General features: G+C 52.4%; 2 protein-coding genes across 2 annotated transcripts in view; both read right to left on the bottom strand.

The window, feature by feature from the left end:
* LOC120390572 (myeloid cell surface antigen CD33-like) overlaps nucleotides 1-319 on the bottom strand; it is a 35979-nt gene extending 35660 nt beyond the window's left edge. The window contains exon 1 of the mRNA XM_039513305.1: nucleotides 196-319. The gene's annotated coding sequence lies outside the window, so the exon portion shown is untranslated. The remainder of the gene's footprint in view (nucleotides 1-195) is intronic.
* A 6718-nt stretch (nucleotides 320-7037) lies between these two features.
* LOC120390573 (sialic acid-binding Ig-like lectin 12) lies at nucleotides 7038-20857 on the bottom strand. Its single transcript, XM_039513306.1, has 7 exons — nucleotides 20819-20857; nucleotides 20052-20148; nucleotides 12210-12614; nucleotides 10536-10856; nucleotides 8929-8982; nucleotides 7848-8111; nucleotides 7038-7144 (listed from the first exon to the last, which is right to left on the bottom strand). The coding sequence occupies exons 1-7, from the start codon at nucleotides 20855-20857 to the stop codon at nucleotides 7038-7040; spliced, it is 1287 nt and encodes a 428-aa protein (XP_039369240.1).
* Between the last annotated feature and the right edge of the window lie 1940 nt (nucleotides 20858-22797).

Raw genomic sequence — 22797 nt, forward strand, 5'->3', positions numbered from 1 at the left:
GAGTCCTGGCTCCCAGCCCCACTGTTTTGCCCATTCCCCTCCCAGAGTCGGGAATAGAACCCAGGAGTCCTGGCTACCTGCCCCCCATCCCAGATCTATCCCTTTATTACTGGTTTTCCCCATCACACAATAATATTTGAAGACTAGCAGCTCACAACTCTTATCGTATTGTACATGCAAATGCTAATCACTCACCCCGAGCTGAGATGCAGCCGCCTCTGGGGCGGGGCGGCTGGGAACAGCCACACAGCGACACTGCCCAGGGGTTGCTCACCCGGAGCTGAGATGCGTCTGCCTCTGGGGCGAGGCGCTGGGAACAGCGCACTGGAACAGCAGATGTCTGGTTAGGCCGGCTAGTGAATCCCGACTCCAAAGGGAAGAACCGGGTGCTTGAGGATACCTGCCTGGGACTGAGCAGGCGCGAGTGTCAGGGTGAGGGCTGTGGACAGATGTGAGATTTCAAGACAGGAAAGGGAAGTCAGGGCGTGAATCTGGGCCCTAGAGCGTCTTGCAGAAGCCGGTTCCAGTGGCTGCAGATCTCGGTGCCATCGACGCAAGCGGGAGATTGTCCCAGATACAAGCAGCTCCCACGGACAGCCGGCTTCTGACCCCACCACATGGGGGTGCGTACTGGCTGGGGGGACTGGCTGGGAGGGTAATGGGGCACAGGGCCCTTCCCTCTATAGGGCGCTGGCTCCAATCTGCCCCAGGGTGAGTTTGACACTCTGTATCTCAGGGAAACAACCTACACCCCCATTTTTATCGTTAGAAAATGACTGTGTGTATCCAATGCAAAGTTTGTCATTTCGGGTGTCTTCAGAAGGCTTGTGAGGCACTGAGCATTGCTCCCTCCAGCCAGGCCCATCTCCTTCTATAGATGGAGAGAGACTGACTGGGCTTCTGGCTTCCCTGGCCTTCTTATAAGGCCCTGGTGCTCAGTTTGGGGCGTGGCCCCAGCTGCAGCCACTTCCCCAATCAGCCCAGCCTAAAGCCCCTTCCAAGGGATGTTTTCAACCCCTTCAGGGCAGGAGCAGTGGTCCACCCTGCTACATATGCTAAAATAATAGTCAGTGTATGTATCTATCCAGTGTATGTGTGTGCGCACTGTCTATATGTACTCTCTCTCTCTCTTTGTATATATATGTGTGTGTATATGAGTGTGTATGTGTGTGTGCGCATGTATGTATGGTACAGAGCCATTTACGCATGACCCGTTTACGCGCGAATCCACTTAACACGCGGTAGCGCCATGCCTCCCCGTGCTGCCTATTTAACACGCGAGACTCGTTAACACGCGGTACAGGAACTTGCTATATAGCGCTACAGATTTGCTCACTAACTCACTGAGATAGAAATCGACAGGACGTGCGGAGCAGAATCGTGTTGTATGTTTTTCCCCGTGTTCGTAAAGACATATCACGCACGCTTAGTCATTGTCACGCTACAGGGCAGAGGACAAGCGTCAGCGTTCCTACAGTGAAGAAGAAAAGCTGCTGCAATACATCGAGCAAATAGCGGAGAAACCCAGGCCAAAGTTTCAAAAGACACTGGGATTGCCGAATCTGCTCTCCGAGGATGGAAAAACAATGAATCTAAACTGAACGGCTTTGTACACAATATCGATTCTGCCGCAGGGCTTAAGTGAAAACGTGTGCGCTATTCAGCAAAACCCACGAGAGAGAAAACCATGCGCACGTAGTTTGCTCAGGAAAGGCTGAAAGGAATGCCCCTAAGGGGGCCAATTCTTCAAACCCAAGCGACCAAATTTGGAAATTTAACAGGGGATGAATCATTCCAAGCCAGCAAGGGGTTTATAAGTCGTTTTAAAAAGCGTCATGGCACAGCGCAGGTATCGATTTCTTTTGGCACGTGCCAAAAAGTGAGTTTTATTCCTATTTGCAAGTTTACAGTTTCTGTGATTCTCTGACATGTCTAGAAACCAAGGATTCTTCTGAGCTTGGACCAATCTTAGCACATAGTAGGTGCTACTGTAACACAAAGACAAACACAATCAATTCAGCATTTCTCAAAGACTGAATACTTGCTTTCACGCTAAGATCTGGCTTTGTGGTAACTGCATTGGCTTGCAGGGATCAGTAACTAGCATCACCTGGTCTGCTCTGTTCTCGCAGGGGGTCTCAAACTTCATTGCACCATAACCCCCTTCTTACAACAAACATTACTACACAACCCCAGGAGGGGGGATTGAAGTCTGAGCCCACCGGACCCCAGGCAGTGAGTCTTGGGCTTTGGTCCCCGGGTACAGCAAGTCTAAGCCAGCCTTGGTGACCCCATTAAAATGGGGTCGTGACCCACTTTGAGGTCCTGATCCACAGTTTGAGAGCCACTGCTCTAGAGGGTATCGTACTGCGCTCGACACCGGGGTATCTGAACGCTTTCTGGTCATTACAGAGCAAATGAAGTAATCCAGGGCTGGCCTTAGCCACGGGCGAACGGGGCTGTAATGGGTTGGGTCACAGAGACCCCCTTGGGACTGTCACCTGATGTGCTGACACTACCTCAGAGCCCATTTTCCCTGCCATCTTGGGACTGCATAAACCTGCCTTGTTGAGCCAGACATGCCAGCCTGCTGCAACACAGACCCAGGGTCTGAACCACACCCGCAAGCCGCAGACTTAAATGAAAATGACTTAGCACGTGCTCCTGTCTCCAGCACCCAGAGACCCAGCTCCCACTGGGATCCAAACCCCAAATAAATCTGTTTTACACTGTATAAAGCTTATCAAGGGGAAACTCATGAATTGTCCACCCTCTCTAACACTGATAGAGAGAGATGCACAGCTGTTCGCTCCCCAGGTATAAATCATTAACTCTGGGTTAATTAATAAACAAAAGTGATTTTATTAAGTATCAAAACAGGATTTAAGTGGTTTCAAGTCATAACAGACACAACAAAGTAAGTCACCCAGCAAAATAAAACAAAACACGCCAGTCTAAGCCTAATACATCAAGAAACTGAATACAGGTAAATCTCACCCTCAGAGATGTTCCAATAAGCTTCTTTCGCAGACTAGACTCCTTCCTAGTCTGGGCCCAATCCTCTCCCCTGGTTCAATTCTTGTTAGCTCCAGCTCAGTGGGTACGTAGGGATTTCTTCATGACCAGCAGCCCCCTTTGTTCTGTTCCACCCCCTTTTATATCTTTGGCACAAGGAGGGAATCGTTAGTCTCTCCTTCCTTCCCACCCCTCCTTCTAACTGGAGAAGCACCAGGTTTAAGATGGATTCCAGGTCAGGTGACATGATCACATGTCCCGTGAGCCCCCCCTCCATTCCTCCAGTACTGGCCTGCACGTATGCACTGGAGACTTGCAGGTAAACAGAGCCATCCACAGTCAATTGTCCTAGCTAATGGGAGCCATTAAGATTCCAAGCCACCATTAGTGGCCCACATGTTGCATAACTACAATAGGACCTCAGAGTTATGCTCCATATTCCTAGATTCAGGTACAAGAATGATACATTCATACAACTAGGAGGACCACACTCAGTAGATTATAAGCTTTGTAATGATCCCTTACAAGAGACCTTTTTCATAAAGCATATTCCAGTTACGTTATATTCACACACATACACATATTTTTATAAAGCATGGTGGAGTGCAACGTCACAGGGGCGCCTCCACAGCAGGGGTGCCCCTCCCCCTGCTGGCTTCTGCAGCCCCATGGCTCCTGCCTCCTGCCTTGGAGCCACCCTGGCCAGCTGCTCCTGGGAGATTCCAGTCTGCTGTAATGAGCAGGGGGAGGTGCTCTGATGTCAGCGTGTTCCCTGTCCTCCCAATGTGCCCCATCTCTGCAGAGCAGGTGGGGTGGGGGACAGGGCTCACCCAGAGTGGGACGGCGCTGCTGTGTCTCAAGGAGCTTTCCTTCAGCCTGCAAAGAGCTGCTCTCTTAAAGGGGCAGCATGCGGTCTCGCACACACTCCCCCAGCTCACACACACACTGTCTCTTTCACACTCACTCCACCCAACACATACTTATATTGCTGTTAATACTTGTTGTTACTTCCTGCAATGCACATACATGCTCTGTAATTTTATGCTTTCAAAGTGCCGTTAGTTGAGTTTTTTGACTAGTCTCTGCATTTCATAATTTTATTTCTCTCTTATGCTCACACTGAATTCTTTGAGTAGTGAGTTCTAAACTGCCTAACCTGTCCGGGCTGGAGTAAATAGCATTATTACTGTTAGTATCATATTGTGCTTTGCCATTCATTATGTAAAGTGGCACAATGAAATAATAGCATCCTCCTAGAATGGAACTTTAGCTTGTACTCACTTTAGTAATTCCAACTTAAAATACATTAGCTAAACACAGAACTATAGACACTGCGCAGATGAAAGTCGCTTATTTTCTAATTGTATTTTTAGTTATAGCTGTAAATTAACTTAACATTTGCATGAAAATAACTGCAGTTCCAACTGTGAGACCAATAGCAATGGTGGAGTCAAATGTTAGTGAGTCACATACAACTACAGGATTGTGGTCGATAAACATAAATGCCAAAAGAATTAGAAACATTAATTCCCTTTTTTAATAAATGAGAAAAAAATCTTAATCTTATATGTTAAAATTATGTTTTTAGTGAAAATAATTGACTAAAATAGAGGCGATTTGGCAGTAACACAGTGTGTCTGTTACAGAAACTAAGATGATATTATTTATTTTTATTTATCTCTACTAAAGATTGTGCACAAAGTCTCAGATGTGTGTTTCTGGTAGCTGCGTTAAAGCTCCAGAACTGATACCTCAAGGCTTCGGATTGGGAATATCTTTCTGTATTAGCTCCTGATTGCTCTAAATTTTACATATAAACTTTAAATGTGGCTTTAATTGGCATTGCTATATATTTTTTCTCTCTTTATATAACAATTAGATACAGTGCTCCTGTCAGCTAATCCCTACGATATTATCTGCAAAGACCCGAGAGTTTTCAGGTGCCTAAGTAGTCCCTGGAATCATAGCTAAAGTTTCCTCCCCCCACCCCAAATCTGAACTGGTGCCCCGCCCCGGGTGAGCCAGGAGTGGCCAGGGGGCTGTGGGAGGCCGTGGGCTCTGGCGAGATGCAGCCCCCATGTGAGAGCGCGAAGCCTTGAGCCACATGCCGAGCACCAGGCACCACAAGCCCCAGCAGCAGCGCAGGAGGGTGGTGACACCCCATGTGCCAGGCCCCCCTGACGTCTGCGCTGCTGCTGGCGGTGGCGCTGCCTTCACAGCTGGGTGCCCGGCCAGCCCCCGCCAGTATCAGGCCGCCCTGCCAGGGCTTAATTTGAGTCACAGCTGAGCTCTGGCATCTCTTTCAATACAAATTAAACACCGGGGGAGGCAACAGGGCCCATTGGCCTCACCCGGGGTGGCTGTCCCCCAGCTGAGGTCTCGTTCTCTCTTTCCTCAGTCCTGTGAGATTCCAATTCTTTGTCGGCTCTTCGGTGGCTGAGGAATGGCCTGATTTACACACCGGACTCAGGCACTGTGGATTCCCTGACCCCCGGCCTGTCCTTTCTTCTGCTTTCACAAGTGCAGCAGGGTGTCCTGAGAGATAGAGAGAGAGAGAGAGTCTGGGATATGTAAGTGGCTGACACTCGAGATAGAGAGATAGATTGATGGGTGGGTGGGTGAGTAGGTAGCTAGGCCTGGTGATAGGTGGGTACGTAGGTGGGTGGGTAAGTAGTTAGTTACTTGGTGTCAAATATATAGGGAATGGTAATAACCTTATGTATGCAGTAACATAAATCCCTCCTGGCCAGAGGTACAGAATCACTTACCTATAAGGGGTTAATCAGTTTAATTAACATAGTTGGCAGCTGACCAGAAGGACCAACAGGAAAAGAAGATACTTTCAAAACTGGGAAGGGGGGAGGTTTTGTTTGTGCTTTTTCTGTTCTTCTCTCTTGGGGCAGAGAGAGGGACCAGGCAGAAAAATAAACTCTCCTAAAGCCCGACCTGGAATAAGCATCTAAAATTACAAAAATAGCAAGGAAATGCATTTGATTGTCTTTTGTTTTAGCTTGTGATTTTTCCAGATGCTAAGAGGTAATTTTATTCCTGTTTTGTAACTGGAATGCAGAGTCAGAGCGGAATCCTCTGTGTTTTGAATCAGGGATTTGTTCTGTGCTCATTGGGTTAACCTACTGGTTGGTACATTATTCTCAAGCCTCCCCAGGAAAGCAGGTAAAGAGGCTTGGGGGGATATTGGGGGGGGGATAGGGCTCCAAGTGACGCCTCCCTGAATGTTTGTTTAAATCACTTAGTGGTGGCAGAAATACCGTCCAAGGACAAGGAAAGGAATTTGTGACTCGGGGAAGTTTTTAACCTAAGCTGGTGGAATATAAGATTAGGGGGTCTTTCATGTGGGTCCCCGCATCTGTACCCCAGAGTTCAGAGTGGGGAGGGAAAGCTAACAGCTGGATAGACAGATAGGAGGTAGGTGAGTGCGTAGGTGGGTAGGTCAGTGGGTGGTTGGGTCAGTGCATTGGTAGCTTGGGGGGTAGTAGGAAGCTGGGTGGGTCAATGGTTACATAGGTAGGAAGGTGGGTATGTAGGGGGGTGGGATGGTAGGTGGGTTGTTGAGTAGGATGGTAAGTTTGTAGGAAGGTAGCTAGGTGGGCTGGTATATGGGTAGATGGATGGGTCAGTGGGTTGGCAGCTAGACAGGCTGGTAAGTTGGTAGACTGGTGGATCAGTGGCTTGGTAGCTAGGTGGGTACCTAGGTGGGTAGGTCGGTAGGTGGATCAGTAGCTGAGTTACCGTCTGTAATAGAGCAGGGTGAGGTAATAGGCCAGTAAGAATCCAGTCGCCACGAAGACGAGTTTGCAGCTGATTTCGATAAATGCCCAAGTGAGGCCACCTGTGGGAGCTGGAAGAAGCCAAAAGTCGGGGATAGAGCCCTGCAACCCCTGCTCCGAGCCAGCCAACCCCCACTCTGGGGCCGGATACAAGCCAGAGCCCCCAGAGGGGAAATTCCCAGCCCCCTGAGACAGCCAGTCCCTCCTCTGGAGCTGGGTCAGAGCCAGCACCCCCTAGACGGGATAAGCCCCGTACCCCATTCCCTGCTGCCTGAGGAAGCCAATCCCCCACCCTCGGACCAAGTCAGAGCTGGCGCCCCCTAGAGGGGTAGGACTCTCACCTGTTTCCGGTGGGTTCAGCAGTAAAATATGGAACCCGTGGGGGTTGGAGCCGAGGCAAAAGATCTGGTGGCTTCTGTCACCACCCCCCATCCAGCTCAGGGTGCTGACGGCCTCGTCCACCTGGGCCCAGGAGCTGACCTGCAGGGTCCCCCATGAGCTGTTCCCAGCCAGGGGCTCCCCCTCCACCTGCCACTGGAGCAAGGGTGGGGGCTGAGAGCGCAGGGAGCAGCTGCAGCTGACGTTGGGCCCCGGGCGCTGGCAGGACGAGTTCAGCCTGGTCCTCTGGGTTAACCCCACTCAAACCCACTGGCAGGGAGACCTGTTGGTTAACCTCACTCAGACTTGACAAGCAGCTGGAACGTCCCCAGGGCAGAGCTCTCCTCTCTCTGGGACCAGCACCTGTACAGCCCCCCATCCTCGGCCGTCACGCTGGGCAGCTCCAGCTACAGCTGATTCTTTCCCGGGGGCAGGTACCCTTGACGGCTCAGCCCCCCCTCACCCAGCCCAGCACCGCTGGGGGGTTGCTGGTGATGGAGAAGAGGACTCGCAGGGAGTTGCTCTCCCTGGCCATGAGCTGTGAGCCTCTCCCCACTCCCCCCAGCACAGCACCCCCCCCAACTCTCCACCCCGCACCCTGCAGCCCAGCACCCCCACTGACCCACCAAACTGATCCCTGCAGCATGGCACCCCCTAGAGCCTTACTCTGCATGTGCACACGCAGGGCCCGGCTGGCCGACCCGTAGGAATTCTTGGCCCAGCACCGATACTCCCCAGCGTCCCCTCTGCTGAGATTCGGCAGCTCCAGGTGCCCAGCCTCTCCCTGGCCGGGGCTCAGGGACTCGTTCCCCTTGGCCCAGCTCAGGGTGGTCTCAGTTCTGCTCCCAGCCTCACAGCTCAGGCTCAGGGAGTCGCCCTCCTGGGTCTCCAGAGACACAACGTCACCCTCAGCTCCCCACGCCTCTGGCACTGGAAGAGAAGAATGGGCAGGTTAGGCCCCCACAGAGATTCCCGCCCCCCAAGCAAGGCACCAAGATGCAGCCATCTCTTGGGTGGGGTATGGGGGCTGGTTATGCAGGCACGACTCACCCCGTAGCCAGCTCGGGGGGGGGGGTGCACAATCTCGGTGCCTTTCCATGGCAGCAGGTCTCTGTTGCACAGATTGGGCCCTAACCCATCTCCTCCCTGCTGCCCAGCACCCCCTAGTGCCACCCCGCAGGCTGGAGACAGAGGGCACCGGGCCTGCTCCCCCCACCACCCTCCCTACTGCCCTACGGCTTCCTCGGGCTCTCCCCTCCGGGCACAGAGCAGACTGGCCATGGGCGACATATGAATTGCAAGTTCAGGGAGGCTGGCTGGCCCCAGGCCCTGCCCCTTCTGCCCAAGGCCGCACCCCACTGGAGCCCAGGACCCCCCCCCGGGGCCCCTGGCCCCCCCAAGCTAGCTCTGGGCCACCAGAGCACCCCAGCCCCAGAGAACTGGGCAGGAGGGAGGTACAGCACTCGCCTCCTGGAGTCCCGGGCCGCAGGCCGGCCGTCCCTAACCCTAACCCCAGCCCCAGCGCTGCCCTGGCGGAACAGCGCGGGCCGTGAGCAGGAGAGAACCTGGGGGCAGAGCACGGGTGGGGCCAATGTAGGGCTTTTTGGGGTAGCTCAGCCTCCCCTGGCTTGCGATTCCCACACGCATGAGCCTGGCCCGGCTGAGCCTGGTGCCTGGCCCTCAGCGTGGGAAGAGCGTGACTAGGAGGCGCTCGCTGATTCCCGGGGCTCGCAGCGCGGCCTCTCACCGGGGCGTCCGTTCCTGGTCAGGGTCCCGGTGATGCTGGGGGGCACGGGCGAGTCTGTAACACAAACCAGACAGGGGGGATCAGAGGGGCTGGACAGCACCGGGGGGGGGGGTGCTAGTGATCCCTGAGCCTAGACACGGCCCCTTGCTGTGAGCTCAGCTGGGGGACGGGAAAGTCCCTGAAGTGACACAAGGCCCGTGGGCGGGGAAGGGAAGCGACAGACCTGACTGAGCCCCACCCAAGAGGCGCCCGACGGAACCCAGGGGCTGGGTTAGGGCCACGCCGGAGAACCAGAAATGTGGGAAATGGAAACCCAAGGGACCAAAAATAGGGGGGGGGTCAAAACTCGGCCTAATTGGGGCAGGCACTAACGAGGGGCCGGCCTGCATCAGACTGGGTACTTGAGCAAGTGTGACCTGCGCCACTGTCTGCCGGGCGCCCGGGCATTCAGCGTCCTGCTCCCCAAGCATGTCTTCCCCAGGGCAGGACAGAGCCAGGGGTCTAAATAACCCCACTCCCACCCCCAGCCCAGACCCAGCCTCCACCAGGGACATTAGACACCCCCATCATGGGTCCTTCGCCTTCCCCCAGTTCATCTCTCCCCAGCCCTCTCCTTTTGCCCCTGGGGCTTGGCTTGCCAGGCCTGGGTATTTTGGAGCCCAGCTGCACCCAGAGGGGCGGCTGAAAGTAACACCTGGAACAGCCGGACGCTGGTACCGGCTGGCCAGGCCTGGCAGGGTCCGTCCATGCTGCCCTCAAAGCCCGCGGCGCCGAGGCTCAGAGTCTGGGTCCGTTGGGTCGGGCTCGCGGGGCTCGGGGTGCGGGTCTCTGATGTCTGTGTAGATGTTCGGGGTGGGGCTGGGGCCTGGGCTCAGACACGGGCGGGGGACGGGTTCCTTCCAAATCCCCCTCCGGCTGAGGGAACAAGGGCCGTCCTTACAGTGGAGCCTGATTTGATCCTTCACCTCGCAAAGGCGGCTGCTGATTTCCCCTCTGCCCTGGATCTGCAGCACAAGGGTCACAGGCAATTTAACGGGGGTTTGCCCTGGGGCAGGGTGGGCCGAGGTCTCTGGGCACCGAGCCTGGAGTGTGTTTAGTGCCGGACAGTGACTGGGTCCCGTTAACCCTCTGCCCCATATAGAGCATCCACCGATCCCAGCAGAAAGAGGAGGGGCTGGAGGAGACACAGTGGGACAGATCGGGGGGATCTCAGGGGGAACTGGGGTTGCTGGTGTGATGGTGGGAATCCCAGCAAGGGGGGATATGAATGTAGGGGTGGATCCCAGTATAGGTCGATTCTGGGGGCAGGGCAGGTTGGGCGTAGAGAGGATTCCAGAAAAGAAGGCTTGGGAACCTGGGGGTGAGGATGGGGGGGGGGTGCCATAGCCAAGGGGGGCTGGAAGGGGTGAAGATCCCAAGGGAGAAGGGGCTGCACAGTGTGAGGTGAAGGGGCCTGGAGTAGAAGTGGCAGAGGGTGCCAGGAGGGGGGGGGATCCCAGCACAGGGCGGATTGGGGGAGGGGCTGGAGGGCAGGGCTGGGAGGCGGGGGGGAATCCCAGCAGAGGGGCCTGAGGGCCGGCGTGGAGGGGCTGGAGGGGGTCACTCACTGGTGATGTTGAGCCGGACGGTTCTGCGGGTGGAAGGTCCCCGTGGTGGCCTGTAGGTGACATTGCAGACGAGCTCTTTGCCGTGGTCCCCCGGGCTGGGTGTGAAGCTGAGCGCGGAGCTGTGGGCCCAGGTGCCGTTCGCCAGCTGGGCTGAGACGTTCCGGGCTGTGTCGCTGAACGGCCCCGTCCAGGTGACTCGTGGAGGGGGCCCGGAGCAGCGCCCAGGGGCTGTGCAGGTCACAGTCACCGGCTGCCCGGCCACCAGCGTCCCTGGTAGCCCCCGCGCCGGTGAGATCTGGATCTCTGGCTCTTCCGTCAGCCCTGAGACACAGTGAGAGGGGAAGAGAATCGTTCAGGGAGATGAGACGTTTGCCCTTCAGATGATCCGGCCCCCGAGCGGGGACTGGCTGGCTCAGGGGGGCTGCTGAGTTGTGTCATAAATATAGAGGGAAGAGTAACAACTTTCTGTATGCATCCCTTGTTGTCAGCTGTACTACATTGCCTTCCTGTAAGGGATTAATCAGCTCAGATAAGCTAGTTGGCACCTGACCAGAAGGACCAACGAGGAAAGAAGAAACTTTCAAATCTGTGGGGGTGGGGGGAGGATTTGTTTGTTGCTCTCTTTGTTGTTCCCTCTCTGGACGGAGGGAGAGACCAAGCAGGTACAACATCTCCTGAAAATATACCTGGAAGAATAGATCTTAAACCACAGATATTGTAAGTAGGCAAGGAAAGGCGTTAGGTTATCCTGTGTTTTAGCTTGTGAATTTTCCTATGCTACAGATGTAGTTTGATTCCTGTTTTTGTAACTGTGAAGCTGAGCCAGAGGGGAATCCTCTGTGTTTGAAATCTTTTTCCTGAAATATTTACCCTGTGAAGTTACCTTCCAAACTGATTTTGCAGGTGTGATTCTATTTCTCTCTCTATATATATATAAAATTATATATATATAGATATAAAATCTATATATATATATTATATATATAGTTGTTGTTCCCTCTCTGGACGGAGGGAGAGACCAAGCAGGTACAACATCTCCTGAAAATATACCTGGAAGAATAGATCTTAAACCACAGATATTGTAAGTAGGCAAGGAAAGGCGTTAGGTTATCCTGTGTTTTAGCTTGTGAATTTTCCTATGCTACAGATGTAGTTTGATTCCTGTTTTTGTAACTGTGAAGCTGAGCCAGAGGGGAATCCTCTGTGTTTGAAATCTTTTTCCTGAAATATTTACCCTGTGAAGTTACCTTCCAAACTGATTTTGCAGGTGTGATTCTATTTCTCTCTCTCTATATATATAAAATTATTCTTTTAAGAACCTGATTGATTGTCAGTGTCCTGAAGACAAAGAGTCTGGTGTGTGCTCACATTGCTAACCAATTGGTTGGCATATTGTTCTCAAGCCTCCCCAGGAAAGGTGGTGAAGAGGCTTGGGGGGATATTTTGGGGGGATTGAGATTCCAGGTTACTCTTCCCTAGATTTTTCTATAAATCACTTGGTGTTGGCAGCAATAGCGTCCAAGGACAAGGGAAGGAATTTGTGCCTTGGGAAACTTTTTAACCTAAGCTGGTAGAATATAAGCTTAAGGGGTCTTTCATGCGTGTCCCCACATCTGTACCCCAGAGTTCAGAGTTTGGGGAACCCTCACAAGCGGTGACTGCGGCTGCTCTTACCTGGCACAGAGATCGTGAGCGCAGGGTCAGTGCCATCGGAATTGGAGCGGTAAGTGTGATCTAACAGGCCTTTCTCAAAGCTAAAGAAATATCTCCCGGCATCCGTCCATCGGGCGTCACTGATTTGCAGGGAGCAGTCGCCGTGCGCTGGATCCCCCGTCAGCCGGAACCGGCCCGGGGTCTCCTGCGACACCCACAGGCTGTGGACACTGCTGGCCACGGGAGGATCCTGGCCCCCAGTAGCAGGCTCCTTGTACCAGCGTCCGTAGAGCTGGGACGAGGGATTGTCGGTGTCGTACTGGGCTGGGTACGTGAAGGTGCAGGGGACGAGGACGCAGAGACCCTCCTGCACCGACACCGACTGCGGCACCGTCAGGATAAATCCAGGCAGCTGGGCCAGGGACCCTGCAGGGGACGGGGAGGGATCGAAGTGGGGCCCATAGAGAGCAGAGACCCCCCCCGAGCTCCTCCCAGACAGGGCCGGCTCCAGGCACCAGCCTGCCAAGCACGGGAGGGGGCGGCACTCGGGGTTTGTTTTTGTTTGGCCGGGCGGCGCTGGGGGGAGGCGCGGTGCCCTGTTGGGGGGGCGGGGACTTGGGCGACGCGACGCTCGGGGGGCGGGACTTGGGAGACGCGATGCTCGGGGGGCGGGGACATGGGCGGGGCGACGCTCGGCGGGGCGGGACGTGGGCGGGGCGATGCTCGGCGGGGCGGGGACGTGGGCGGGGCGACGCTCGAGGGGAGGGGCTTGTGTGACGCTCGGGGGCGGAGCCTTGGGTGGCGTGACGCTCGGGGGGGGGCGGCGCTCCTTGTTTTTGCTTCGGGCGCCAAAAATGTTAGAGCCGGCCCTGCCCCCACAGCTCTGCCGGTGCCCCTCACTCCCGACCTGCAGCCCCCTGCGAGTCCAGCCCTGGGTCCCTGACCAAATCTCACTCCATTTAGTTTCCATCCCTCCCTACATCAAGCCCCCTGCCCCCGCTCCCTGTCACTCAGAGCCCCCTAGCACCGCACTGGGGCACTGCGATCCCCTCCCCCTCTTGTCCAAGTCCTGGGACAGACCTGGCCCGGCTTAGCGCCGGTTCTGCCCTTCCCCCTAAGCTGGAAGCTCCCTTTCCCTGGCATCCTCCTGTGGCAGCAGGGTTGTGCCCATGGCTGGGGCGTCCGGCTGGGACAGACCTAGAGCCAGACGGGGGTGAGAAGTGTGAGAGCGGTGGCTCTCTGGGGGGCGCAGATCTGCCTGGGGAACCATCAGTGCTGCTGGGCCCTGCAGGGGGCTGATCTGGGGCTGCTGGCAGCGCAGGGACCTCCCCCACACACAGCAAACCCCAAATCACTGGACGGTCCTGAGAGTCCAGTAAGCCCTAACTTCAGCTCAACTCCCCCTCGTGATCTATCAATGCCCCTCACTCCCGACCTGCAGCCCCATCTGAGCCCAGCACTGGGTCCTTGACCAATTCTCACTCCATTTACTTTCCATCCCTCCCTACATCGAGCCCCCTGCCCACACTACCTGTCACTCAGTGCCCCCTAGCACCGCACTGGGGCACTGCGCTCCCCTCCCCCTCTGGCCAGTCTCCCTTCCAAGTCCTGGGACAGACCTGGCCCCGCTTAGCGCAGGTTCTGCCCTTCCCCCTGCCCTGGGGCTGCAGGTGCTGCTTACTTACCCCTCCAGAGCAGGGTGAGGATCAGGACCCTCAGCGTGGCAGGACCCCCTGCTCTCCAGTGGGGCCCTGAGGCGGGAGCTCCCTTTCCCCAGCGTCCTGCTGTGGCATCGGGACTCTGCCCATGGCTGGGGAGTTGGGCTGGTACAAACCTAGAGACAGACGGGGGGTGAGAAGTGTGAGAGCAGAGGCTGTTTGGGGGGGCGCAGATCTGCCTGGGGAACCATCAGTGCTGCTGGGCTCTGCAGGGGGCTGATCTGGGGCTGCTGGCAGCACAGGGACCTCCCACCCACACAGAAAACCCCAAATCACCAGATGGTCCTGAGAGATCGTGAGCTAAAAAAATCCTTAAATTGGTGAAAAAAACCTGAGATTTTCTTTAAGAATCATGAGAGCGGCCAGAAAAACCCAAGCTGGTGACAGAAGGTCAGAAGGCAGCGCTGCTCAGTGCCTGCTTTGCTTCAGTCTTCCCAGAAAAAAACAACATGTGAGTGGGAAACCAGCGAAGTTACCATGGACAACAAAGCAGAAGGGCTGCAGATCGGGATCAGTAAAGAACACGTCAGGGATGTTCTGGCCAATTTGAATGAATTCAGATCAGTGGGGCAGGATGCTGTTCAACCCAGGGGGGCTGAAGGAATTAGTGGAAGAAATCTTGGAGCCACTGGCAATAATATTTGCAAACTCATGGATGCCAGGAGAGGTCCCAGAAGATGGGGGAAGGGCTAACAGAGGGGCCATCTTTAAAAGGGGAAAAGGGAGGAGCTGGGAAACTACAGACCAATCAGCCTGACCTCGACACCTGGAAAGCTACTAGAGCAATGTATAAAACCTTCAATTTGTGAGGCCGAAGGGGTGATCACCAGCATGGATTTACCAAGAAGAAATACTGCCAAACCAGCTTCGTTTCCTTCTTTGATGAGGTAACTGAACTAAGAACTTTGCCATTACTGTATGTAATTGATTCCATTTAACCAATTCTAGCTCTCATCTCTACCTTTTTCCTTTTATGAATAAAACTTTCGGTTTTAGATTCTAAAGGATTGGCAACAGCGTGATTTGTGGGTAAGATCTGATGTGTATATTGACCTGGGGCTTGATTCTTTGGGATTGAGAGAACCTTTTTCTTTTATTGGGGTGTTGGTTTTCATAACCATTCATTCCCCAGGATGAGTGGCTCTGGTGGTGATACTGGGAGACTGGAGTGTCTAAGGAAATTGCTTGTGTTGGTCACTGGGGTAAAACCAAAGTCCTCTTTGTCTCGCTGGTTTGGTTTGCCTTAGAGATGGAAAATCCCCAGCCTTGGGCTGTAACTGCCCTGTTTAAGCAATTGGTCTTGAATTGGCACTCTCAGTTGGGTCCCACCAGAAACGCATCGTCACAAGGTGATCCCAGCAGTTGAAGGCCAATAAGCCTAATTTCAGTGACGGGCAAACTGGTTGAAATTATAGTACAGTGAAAGTATAGCAAAGAGCAGAATGATCAGATGCAGAGATTTGTTGGGGAAGACTCAATATGGTTTTTGTAAAGGGAAATCATGGGTCGCCAAACTACTAGAATTTTTTGATGGAATCAACAGCATGTGGACAAGGGTGACCCAGTCGATGTCCTTAGATTTTCAGAAAGTCTTGGACAAGGTTCCTCCCCAAAATACTCTTAAGCAAAGTGAGCTGTCATGGGATAAGTGGGAAGGGATCAGTAACTGGTTAAAAGCTAAGAAACCAAGGATGGGAATAAAAGGCTAATTTTCACAGTGGAGAGAGGTGAATAGTGGTGTCCCCAGGGGTCTGTACTGGGACCAGGGCTGTTCAACATGTTCATAAACGATCTGGAAAAAGGGGTAAACAGGGAGGTGGCAAAATTTGCAGATGATACAAAACCACTCAAGAGAGTTAAGTTCAAAGCTGACTGCGATGAGCTACAGGGGGATCTCACAAAACTGGGTGCCTGGGTAACAAAATGGCAGATGAAATTCAATGTTAATAAATGTAAAGTTATGCTCATTGGAAAACATAATCCCAACTATACATATAAAGTGGTGGGGTATAAATTAGCTGTTACCACTCATGGAAGAGATCTGAGAGTCACGATGGATAGTTCTCTGAAAACACCCACTCAGTGTGCAGCGGCTGTCAAAAAAATTAACAGAATGTTGGGAATCCTTAAGAAAGGGATAGCTAATAAGACAGAAAATATCATATTGCCGCTATATAAATCCATGCTACGTGCACATCTTGAATACTGTGTGCAGTTCTGTGGCCCTATCCCAAATTGGAATTGGAAAAGGTTCAGAAAAGGGCAACAAAACTGATTAGGGGATGGAACAGCTTCCTTATAAGGAGAGATTACTAAGACTGGGACTGTTCAGCTTGGAAAAGAGACAACTAAGGGGGGATATGATAGAGGTCTATAAAATCATTGACTGGTGTGGAGACAGTAAATAAGGGAGTGTTATTTACTCCTTCCCATAACACAAGAACTAGGAGTTCCCCAATGAAATTAATAGGCGGCAGGTTTAAAAAAATATAAGGAAGTATTTCTTCACACACAGTCAACCTGTGGAACTCTTTGCCAGAGGATGTTGTGAAGTCCAAAACTATAACAGGATTCAAAAAGAACTGGATAAATTCATAGAGGGTAGGTCAATCAATGGATTATTAGCCACGATCTACAGTGATAGTGTCTATAGCGTCTTTTTGCCAGAAGCTGGGAATGGGCGACACGGGATGGGAAACTTGATGATTCCCTGTTCTGTCCATCTCCCCGGGACACCTGGCATTGGCCACTGTCAGAAGACAGGATACTGGGCTAGATTGTCCTTTGGTCTGACCCAGTCTGGTCGTTCTTATGGAGAAATGTGGACTTGGTGGAACTACCATTAAGTGGATACAGAACTGGTTAAACAACAGCAAACAATGAGTAACTGTTAATGGAACGATGTGGGATTGGAGGGAGGTCCCAAGTGTGGCTCCACAGGGATTTGTTCTAGGTCCCATGTTGTTTAACATCTTTATCAATGACGTGGATGTAGGACTAGGGAGCAGACTGATCAAATCTGCAGATGACACAAAGCTGGGAGGAGTTGCCAACACTTTGGAAGATGGAGCTAAAATTCAGATAAATTGGAGAATTGGGCTGTAGCTGACACAATGAAATTCATCAAGGACAAACGGAAGATGCTCCACGTAGGGAACACAAACCAAATGCACAAATACAAGATGGGGAAGAACTGGCTTGGCAGCAGCACTGCTGAGAAGGAGCTGGGAGTTGTGGCGGATCACAACCTCGACAGGAGTCAGCAATGTGATGCTGTTGCAAAAAAACCCCCAAACAAATGCAATGTCAGGCTGCATGTACAGAGGCAGAGCATGCAAGTCAGGAGAGGTGACAGTACCGCTCTATGCCTCAGCTGGAGGACTGTGTCCAGTTTTGGTCACCAATGTATAGAAAGGATGTAGAGAAATTGGAAAGGATTCAGAGGCGAGGGATCAAAGGGATGGAATGGAAGCCCTAGGGGCACAGCCTGAAGGAACTGGGTATGACTAGTTTGGAAAAGAGATTGGTGGGGTGAGAGGGGACATTATCACAGTTTTCAAGTACAGGACAAGCTACCATAGAGAAGCTGGAGAAAAGTTGTTCTCTCTCACCCCAGAGAGCAGGACGAGAGCAGTTGGACAATGGAGCAGATGCCCAGGGAGGTGGTGGAAGTGCCTTCACTGGAGGGTTTCGAGAGGGGGCTGGACAGTATCTGTCTGGGATGGATTAGACCCAACAAATCCTACATCTTGGCAGGGGTTGGACTAGGTGACCCCTGTGGTCCCTTCTCACCTTGTGGGTCTGTGATTCTAGTATTCGCTAAAAAATCCCAAGATTGAATGTGAACATGACCACCCCAACCCCTCCCTGAAATTCACTGATAAATCCTGAGGTTTGCTTTAAAAATCCTGAGATTGGCCAAATATTGTGAGATTTGCTCACAGAATCCTGACTTTGGCTTTTAAAATCCACATATTTGTGCTTTGTCTCCCTGCACCCGGTTCTTTGCAGCCCTTTGCCTCATCCACCCCACCTGGGTGCTGGTGCAGTGAGCTGGGCGGGTGTCAGCCTGGATCCCCCATGGCCCATGCACCAGCCCAGAGCAGGGTGGGACGGGCCCTGCTGCCCAGGGCTCTAGGGGCAGAGGCCTGCCCCGTGAGATCCAGCCTCCATCCCCATCCGTGGGTCGGGACCCTGCTCGGCCTTGAGGGGCATCGGCAGAGCTGTGGGGGCAGGGAGCCCAGGGCTGGGATAGCAAGAGGCTGCAGGTGGGGATTGAGGGGCACCCCAGTCTCCACAGACCTTCCAGCTCCCTCCCCCCTAGCTTCACTCCCCCCTAGACCTGCAGAGGGGGGCTCAGCACCTGGCTCTCCGACCCTGCAGCCTGGGTTCCTGACTCAGAGTCTGGGGAAGCGGCAAGCACAGGAATGTGAAAGCAGAAGTGGGTGTGGACGGGAGGGGGTTGGGGGGAGATGCTGTCTCAGAAACCCAGCACCAGCATCCTGCCGACTTCCCCTCCTTCTGGCTGGCCCTAACCACGGCTTCCCTGCAACAGAGGCAGGCTGCATATTGCTTGTGGGGCTGGAAATAGAACCCAGGAGTCCGGGATCTGAGCCCTGCTAACCCTCACTCTCCTCCCAGAGTTGGGATAGTGCCCAGGAGTCCTGACTCCCTGCCTCCACCCCCCACTGTAACCCACTAGACCCTGCTCCCCTCCCAGAGCCAGGGACAGGAAAGGAGACCTGACTCTGAGACCCTCTACACCCCACTCCGGTCCCAGAGCTCTGGATAGACCCTGGAATCCTGGCTCCCAGCCCCACTGTTATGACCATTCCCCTCCCAGAGTCAGGAATAGAACCCAGGAGTCCTGGCTACCTGCCCCCCATCCCAGATCTATCCCTTTCTTACTGGTTTTCCCAATCACACAATAATATTTGAAGACTAGCAGCTCACACCTCTTATCGTATTGTACATGTAGCAAATGCTAATCACTCACCCCGAGCTGAGATGCAGCCGCCTCTGGGGCGGGGCGGCTGGGAACAGCCACACAGCGACACTGCCCAGGGGTTGCTCACCCGGAGCTGAGATGCGTCTGCCTCTGGGGCGAGGCGCTGGGAACAGCGCACTGGAACAGCAGATGTCTGGTTAGGACAGCTAGTGAATCCCGACTCCAATGGGAATCACCGGGTGCGTGAGGAGACCTGCCTGGGACTGAGCAGGCGCGAGTGTCAGGGTGAGGGCTGTGGAGAGATGTGAGATTTCAAGACAGGAAAGGGAAGTCAGGGCGTGAATCTGGGCCCTAGAGCGTATTGCAGAAGCCGGTTCCAGTGGCTGCAGATCTCGGTGCCATCGACGCAAGCGGGAGATTTTCCCAGATACAAGCAGCTCCCACGGACAGCCGGCTTCTGACCCCACCGCGTGGGGGTGCGTACTGGCTGGGGGGACTGGCTGGGAGGGTAATGGGGCACAGGGCCCTTCCCCTCTATAGGGCGCTGGCTCCAATCTGCCCCAAGGTGAGTTTGACACTCTGTATCTCAGGGAAACAACCTACACCCCCATTTTTATCGTTAGAAAATGACTGTGTGTATCCAATGCAAAGTTTGTCATTAAGGTTGTCTTCAGAAGGCTTGTGAGGCACTGAGCATTGCTCCCTCCAGCCAGGCCCATCTCCTTCTATAGATGGAGAGAGACTGACTGGGCTTCTGGCTTCCCTGGCCTTCTTATAAGGCCCTGGTGCTCAGTTTGGGGCGTGGACCCAGCTGCAGCCACTTCCCCAATCAGCCCAGCCTAAAGCCCCTTCCCAGGGCTGTTTTCAACCCCTTCAGGGCAGGAGCAGGGGTCCACCGTGCCACATATCCTAAAATAATAGTCAGTGTATGTATCTATCCAGTGTATGTGTGTGCGCACTGTCTATATGTACTCTCTCTCTGTATATATATATATATGTGTGTGTATATGAGTGTGTATGTGTGTGTGCGCATGTATGTACGGTACAGAGCCATTTATGCATGACCCGTTTACGCGCGAATCCACTTAACACGCGGTAGCGCCATGCCTCCCCGTGCTACCTATTTAACACGCGAGACTCGTTAACACGCGGTACAGGAACATGCTTATAGCGCTACAGATTTGCTCACTAACTCACTGAGATAGAAATCGACAGGAAGTGCGGAGCAGAATTGTGTTGTATATTTTTCCCCGTGTTCGTAAAGACGTATCACGCATGCGTAGTCATTGTCACGCTACAGGGCAGAGGGCAAGCGTCAGCGTTCCTACAGTGGAGAAGAAAAGCTGCTGCAACACATCAAGCAAATAGCGGAGAAACCCAGGCCAAAATTTCAAAAGACACTGGGATTGCCGAATCTGCTCTCCGAGGATGGAAAAACAATGAATATAAACTGAACGGCTTTGTACACAATATCGATTCTGCCACGGGGCTTAAGTGAAAACGTGTGCACTATTCAGCAAAACCCACGAGAGAGAAAACCATGCGCACGTGGTTTGCTCAGGAAAGGCTGAAAGGAATGCCCCTAAGGTGGGCCAACTCTTCAAGCCCAAGTGACAAAATTTGGAAATTTAACAGGGGATGAATCATTCCAAGCCAGCAAGGGGTTTATAAGTCATTTTAAAAAGCGTCATGGCACAGCGCAGGTATCGATTTCTTTTGGCACGTGCCAAAAAGTGACTTTTATTCCTATTTGCAAGTTTACAGTTTCTGTGATACTCTGACATGTCTAGAAACCAAGGATTCTTCTGTGCTTGGACCAATCTGAGCACATAGTAGGTGCTACTGTAACACAAAGACAAACACAATCAATTCAGCATTTCTCAAAGACTGAACACTTGCTTTCACGCTAAGATTTGGCTTTGTGGTAACTGCATTGGCTTGCAGGGATCAGTAACTAGCATCACCTGGTCTGCTCTGTTCTCGCAGGGGGTCTCAAACTTCATTGCACCAGACTTAAATGAAAATGACTTAGCACGTGCTCCTGTCTCCAGCACCCAGAGACCCAGCTCCCAATGGGATCCAAACCCCAAATAAATTTGTTTTACTCTGTATAAAGCTTATCAAGGGGAAACTCATGAATTGTCTCCACCCTCTCTAACACTGATAGAGAGAGATGCACAGCTGTTTGCTCCCCAGGTATAAATCATTAACTCTGGGTTAATTAATAAACAAAAGTGATTTTATTAAGTATCAAAAACAGGATTTAAGTGGTTTCAAGTAATAACAGACACAACAAAGTAAGTCACCAAGCAAAATAAAACAAAACACACCAGTCTAAGCCTAATACATCAAGAAACTGAATACAGGTAAATCTCACCCTCAGAGATGTTCCAATAAGCTTCTTTCGCAGACTAGACTCCTTCCTAGTCTGGGCCCAATCCTCTCCCCGGTTCAATTCTTGTTAGCTCCAGCTCAGTTGGTACGTAGGGATTTCTTCATGACCAGCAGCCCCCTTTGTTGTGCTCCACCCCCTTTTATATCTTTGGCACAAGGAGGGAATCGTTGTCTCTCCTTCCTTCCCACCCCTCCTTCTAACTGGAGAGGCACCAGGTTAAAGATGGATTCCAGGTCAGGTGACATGATCACATGTCCCGTGAGCCCCCCCTCCATTCCTCCAGGACTGGCCTGCACGGATGCACTGGAGACTTGCAGGTAAACAGAGCCATCCACAGTCAATTGTCCTAGCTAATGGGAGCCATTAAGATTCCAAGCCACCATTAGTGGCCCACACATTGCATAATTACAATAGGACCTCAGAGTTATGCTACATATTCCTAGATTCAGGTACAAGAATGATACATTCATAAAACTAGGAGGACCACACTCAGTAGATTATAAGCTTTGTAACGATACCTTACAAGAGACCTTTTTCATAAAGCATATTCCAGTTACGTTATATTCACACTCATACACATATTTTTATAAAGCATGATGGAATGCAACGTCACAGGGGCACCTCCGCAGCAGGGGTGCCCCTCCCCCTGCTGGCTTCTGCAGCCCCGTGGCTCCTGCCCCCTGCCTTGGAGCCACCCTGGCCAGCTGCTCCTGGGAGATTCCAGTCTGCTGTAAGGAGCAGGGGGAGGGGCTCAGATGTCAGCCTGTTCCCTGTCCTCCCAATGTGCCCCATCTCTGCAGAGCAGGTGGGGTGGGGGACAGGGCTCACCCAGAGTGGGACGGCGCTGCTGTGTCTCAAGGAGCTTTCCTTCAGCCTGCAAAGAGCTGCTCTATTAAAGGGGCAGCATGCGGTCTCGCACACACTCCCCCAGATCTCACACACCCCCAGCTCACACACACTGTCTCTTTCACACTCACTCCACCCAACACATACTTATCTTGCTGTTGTTACTTGTTACTTCCTGCAATGCACATACATGCTATGTAATTTTATTCTTTCAAAGTGCCGTTAGTTGAGTTTGTTGACAGGTCTCTACATTTCATAATTTTATTTCTCTCTTATGCTCACACTGAATTCTTTGAGTATTGAGTTCTAAACTGCCTAACCTGTCCGGGCTGGAGTAATTAGCATTATTACTGTTAGTATCATATTGTGCTTTGCCATTCATTATGTAAAGTGGCACAATCAAATAATAGCATCCTCCTAGAATGTAACTGTAGCTTTTACTCACTTTAGTAATTCCAGTTTCAAAAACATTAGCTAAACACAGAACTATAGACACTGCGCAGATGAAAGTCGCTTATTTTCAAATTGTATTTTAGTTATAGCTGTAAATTAACTTAATATTTGCATGAAAATAACTGCAGTTCCAACTGTGATACCAATAGCAATGGTGGAGTCAAATGTTTGTGAGTCACATATAAATACACGATTGTGGTTGATAAACATAAATGCCAAAAGAATTAGAAACATTAATTCCCTTTCTTA

The sequence above is a fragment of the Mauremys reevesii genome, linkage group 24 (genome assembly GCF_016161935.1).
Source record: "Mauremys reevesii isolate NIE-2019 linkage group 24, ASM1616193v1, whole genome shotgun sequence".
In the NCBI taxonomy this organism is placed as follows: Eukaryota; Metazoa; Chordata; order Testudines; family Geoemydidae; genus Mauremys; species Mauremys reevesii.

What these genes read in the sequence shown, in the direction of transcription:
- LOC120390573 (XM_039513306.1), bottom strand. Translation starts at nt 20,857, where the DNA reads ATGAAGTTTGAGACCCCCTGCGAGAACAGAGCAGACCAG. An exon ending in TCCTGTCGATTTCTATCTCA is followed by an intron (nt 12,615 to 20,051) that starts GTGAGTTAGTGA and finishes CGTCCCCTGCAG; the next exon opens with GGTCCCTGGCCCAGCTGCCT. An exon ending in CGTCCGGCTCAACATCACCA is followed by an intron (nt 8,983 to 10,535) that starts GTGAGTGACCCC and finishes TTTGTGTTACAG; the next exon opens with ACTCGCCCGTGCCCCCCAGC.